We start from the raw sequence: 4690 nt of genomic DNA, 5'->3' as shown, positions 1-4690 counted from the left end.
CCCCCCCCCCCCCCCCCCCTTGTTGCCATGGTCACCCTGTTTGTGTATAAATAGATCTTCAGCCTCCTCTGCCTTCAGCAGGGTTTAGTTTCAGGAGCAGCTGCTCTCAGACAGACAGACAGACAGGTGGTAGGTGAGACAGGTGGAGGACAGACGGACAGATAATGGACAGACAGGCAGACAGACAGGAGGTGTGGTTGAAATGATGGAATGAATTTAAATGTCTGTTTTGAATGGAACCCCTTTGATCACTGATGTTGATCCTGTTAGACGTCCTGAAGCGGATGCAGATCTGGTTCTGGGGCTTCCTGGTGGTCCAGAGGTTTGGGGTGATGATCGCTATCGTCCCGTGTCCTCTGTCCCGTGTCCACTGTAATGAACCCTCTGCTAGTTATAATATATATCATAATGTACTGTGATGTATTATTATTATACAGGGCTGAAACAAACGCTCATTTTCATTATCGATAAATCTGCAATTTATTTACAGGATTAATCCATTTAAATTTGACCAAAAACCCTAAAAACTAAATATTTTCAGTTTACTATCACGCAAAGAAAAACTGACCCAGAAAATATGATTTTCATTGTAAAGATATTTGCTACTCGATGATGCATGATAGACTCATTCAGCTCTCATGTGAACGTGCGTGTTGTCGTACTTTATATGTACAACGTACTCAACTTGAAACCTCTCATCACAGGTTCACAGGTGTGTCTGCTTCGTACGGAGCGAGGTCATGGTTTCACCTGCGAGGTCATGGTTTCACCTGCGACCTCGTGGACTCATCAGCTGTGTGTTGTGTCAACAGGCGAGGATAGCGTTCCTTCAGGGGGAGAGGAAAGGTCAGGAGAACCTGAAGAACGACCTGGTCAGAAGAATCAAAATGTTAGAATACGCTTTAAAACAGGAAAGGTAAGAAATGAATATCTTAATATCAATACAATGATTTATCTGACTGAAGGTCTGCTGTGGTGCGTTCATGTGCTGCTGGGAAACTTCTCTTCTCAATATATAGATATTCATATTTATATTATATTGTTTTCCTCAGAGCAAAATACCACAAGTTAAAATATGGAACGGAGTTGAACCAAGGAGAGATGAAGATGCCAAGCTTTGAATCAGGTCAGTGATGTGAAAGAAACGCAGAAAGATCTTCTTCTCCTTCTCCTTCCTCTTCCTCTTCTCCTCAATGTTTGAAATACTTTTTTTCTGTCCTGACACCTGAACTCATCCAGTTTTCTTTTGGGTTTTTGTTTTTTGGAGAACTTTAATCTCCAGGAGGTTTCTAGAACGTTCCGGTTCTGATGGATCCGCTCGTATTGATCAGTATATTTCCTCTTTCTCAGACACCAAAGACTCCGAGGTCTCTGCTGTTCCCGCCAACAGTCAGCTCACTTGGAAACAAGGGAGACAACTCCTCCGACAGTAAGAGCCCCAGAGTTCACTCCTTCATTCATCTAAAGGTCTTTGTTCATGTAGACGATGCTGCTGAGACAGCGTCGGAAATACACGAGGGCAAAGGGCAAAACTGCCCCTAAGAAATATAATTTTGCCCCTGATATCACTAGGAGAGGGGCAAAAAATGCCCCCGAACTTTCTAAACGAATAAATAAATGGAGCGCGTCTTAATCAGACCTGTGACTGCGAGACTGCGGTCAACTCAGCAGACACTTACATGTTAGTGCACCTATATGCTGACATTCACGGTAAACGCATTCAAACGGCACAGCTCAGGAGCGAGCGAAGGACTTTGCAAGTTAGCGGAAAGATTAACGTGAGACAACATCCGGTTTCTTCAGACGAACATCCGGTTTTCAGAATAAGATGCCAACAAAGTATGAATTATATTCACATTAAGTATAAAACATGCTGCATCTCGTGAGTTAAAGGGAAAATACACCTAAATTGTGTGTAAAGTGTCTTTATTCTTTGATTTGAGGGTTGCTAATGAATAACACCTGACTGACAGTCAATTAAGATATTTTACTAAGTAAAAACTCTGAACTGAACTTCAAATGGCACATTTTTTAAATTTTTAAGGTGCTATAAAGATATCCTTCTCAATAATTCCATACAATGACTAATGCCTATGTAATCAAGGCATCGTTGACTTAATAATTGTTAATAGTTGTTTAAAAAATTGAATAATAACAATAAATAACCACAAATAAATAAGAATAAAATTGAATATGATTTTTTGTTCAAAAAATCTAAGAAAACACTTTGAATCTGTAGACTACTGCCTAATAGTCTTATTATTGCCATTTGATGACAATTGCGCATATTCTGTAAGCCTAATTAAGTATATTTATTATTTTGAACAAAGGTTAAATGTTATTTCACAAGTTTCAAAAAGTGCCCCCAATTTCTTTTAAATGCCCTGGATCTCAGTCAGTGGGGGCAAAAATTGCCCCCTAAAAAATATGTAAATTTCCTACCCTGTGCTGAGAGAACCTGGAGAACCAGGATCAGACGTGTCATCTTTAATACCATGAGTCTCTGGACAACAATCATCTTAATCAATTCTTTTTTTAAAGTTATTTATTTAATTACAGTAAATAAAATATATTTTCATGTTTTTTACTTTTGTTCGGACAAAACGAGACATTTGATGGCGTCGCCTGAAGGACCAAAAAACAATAATGTCTTTATTTATGAAGCACCTTAAACTAAAAGATCAATTTAAACCCCGATGAGACCGAAGAATACATTAGAACCAGCTCATACCATAAGAACAAACAATAATAATATATAGAATATAAGTGTGTGTGTGTGTGTGTTCAGGTACCTGCAGGAAGTAGGATACACGGACACCATCCTGGACGTTCGTACTCAGAGGGTTCGCTCTCTGCTCGGCCTGTCGGGCTCCGAGCAGAACGGTTCTGTGGAGAACAAGAACCTGCAGCACCTGATCAACGGGACGGAGCGCCGCAAGGATGGCAAGAGGTACACACATACGGAGACACGCACGCGCAGACGGAGACACGCACGCGCAGACGGAGACACGCACGTGCGCGCAGACACAGGCGGAGGCACACGCACACACAGGCGGAGGCACACACAGACACACCTCTCTGTTTGTTTCCAGGAGTCCAGGTGACGTTCTGGAGACGTTCAACTTCCTGGAGAACGCAGAGGACAGCGACGAAGACGAGGATGAGGAGGGAGACCTGATGGACGACATCAGCACGGACAAACACCACCGAGCCAAGAAACACAAGACCAAGGTACACTCACACACTCCTCCCTCCTCTCCTCTTTCCTTCTCCTCTCCTTGACCTCTTCCTCCTCTTCCAGGTGGGGAATGAGGGCTTGGCGTCGGAGGACGACGCCGACACAGAGGAGGCTCTGAAGGAGTTTGACTTCCTGGTGACGGCGGAGGACGGAGAGGGAGCGGGCGAGGCTCGGAGCTCCGGAGACGGGACGGAGTGGGGTGAGAGACACGGGACGTTGTGGTTTAACTGGAGTCAAGAGACCCTGTTAGAGGAAGTGGTCCAGCACAGACCAGACCAGACCAGCACAGACCAGACCACAAGGTTTTACTCTGAAAAACAGCCTCAAAAAACAATAATCAGTTTGAATCAGCCGATCAGATAGAAAAGAGTTGTTACTTCTGAAGGGACATCTGGTGATCTGTTATTCAAAAGTTCTCTTAAAAATTGTATACAAATTTCTAATTTAGATTTGATAGTCAAGGATTAGTTTTATTATTGATGAGGCTGCTGATTATTTTCTGTGTCAAGTTTGCAGGTTAAATGTCAGAACCACCTCTAAGATACATCCTCATCAACATCATGACGTCATAATTCACCTTCATCCTCATTTTACTGAGAGCTTGAACGCATCACAGTGTAACTCAATGTAACGTTATTTAATGGGACTTTTGCTGCTAACAGCTGATGCTAACAGTAACAATGTGATTAAAGGATTCTCATCCTCATTTTAACAGTGAAATAACACACAGAGAAGCGGAACACTTCTCCCAATTCAGTGATTGTTTGAGCTTTTTAATTACCAGACGAGGTGATGAATGCTACACGTTTGCTTTGATTTACTTCATTTTATATATCAGTTGTGTGTGTTACATCATCTGTTTGATCGTCCTGTGAGGTGGAGTGATTATTATTTTCTGTAGACCCTTGAATATTCTGCTGTGGGGTTCATGTTGTATCTGTAGTTTGTTTAAGTGTATATTCATATTGTTAAGTTAACGTCTGCTTGTGTCTCCTCAGCGGAGCCCCTCCCCTTTCCTCCCGGGGGGGGGAAGTCCTTCCTGTTGGGCTCAGACGACGTGTTGGAGAGCGTGTTGGGTTTGGGCGACCTCGCCGACCTCACCGTCACCAACGACGAGACGGACTACAGCTACGACGTAAGACGCGCTCGACGATTTGGGACGCGTTCACGGGCGCGGTTTGAAGTCGGGACACTTATCGGTCGTTTTCTTGTTTGGCCCTCCAGCTGCCGTCCAATAAGGAGTCTTCGTTCAGGAAGACGTGGAACCCAAAGTACACGCTGAGGAGCCACTTCGACGGGGTTCGAGCGCTCGCCTTCCACCCGGTGGAGCCGTGTCTGGTCACCGTGTCAGAGGACCAGACACTGAAACTGTGGAACCTCACCAAGACCGTCCCTGCCAAAAAGTACACACACACACTTCTAATCACACACCTGTACCCGCACACACACACA

General features: G+C 43.7%; 1 protein-coding gene across 1 annotated transcript; it reads left to right on the top strand.

The window, feature by feature from the left end:
• Positions 1–31: 31 nt before the first annotated feature.
• Positions 32–4684, top strand: LOC116379382 (striatin-3-like; the record flags this gene model as incomplete). Its single annotated transcript, XM_031841334.1, has 8 exons — positions 32–916; positions 1053–1126; positions 1351–1429; positions 2789–2950; positions 3093–3231; positions 3302–3437; positions 4237–4373; positions 4463–4684. Coding segments are annotated over exons 1-8 (1125 nt in total), but the record flags the coding sequence as incomplete, so codon positions are not given.
• Between the last annotated feature and the right edge of the window lie 6 nt (positions 4685–4690).

The sequence above is a fragment of the Anarrhichthys ocellatus genome, unplaced genomic scaffold, assembly GCF_004355925.1.
Source record: "Anarrhichthys ocellatus isolate YVR2014 unplaced genomic scaffold, GSC_Weel_1.0 scaffold4218, whole genome shotgun sequence".
Lineage (NCBI taxonomy): Eukaryota > Metazoa > Chordata > Actinopteri > Perciformes > Anarhichadidae > Anarrhichthys > Anarrhichthys ocellatus.
The sequence above is the reverse complement of the archived record's forward strand: the minus strand, read 5'-3'. Positions and strand labels throughout refer to the sequence as shown.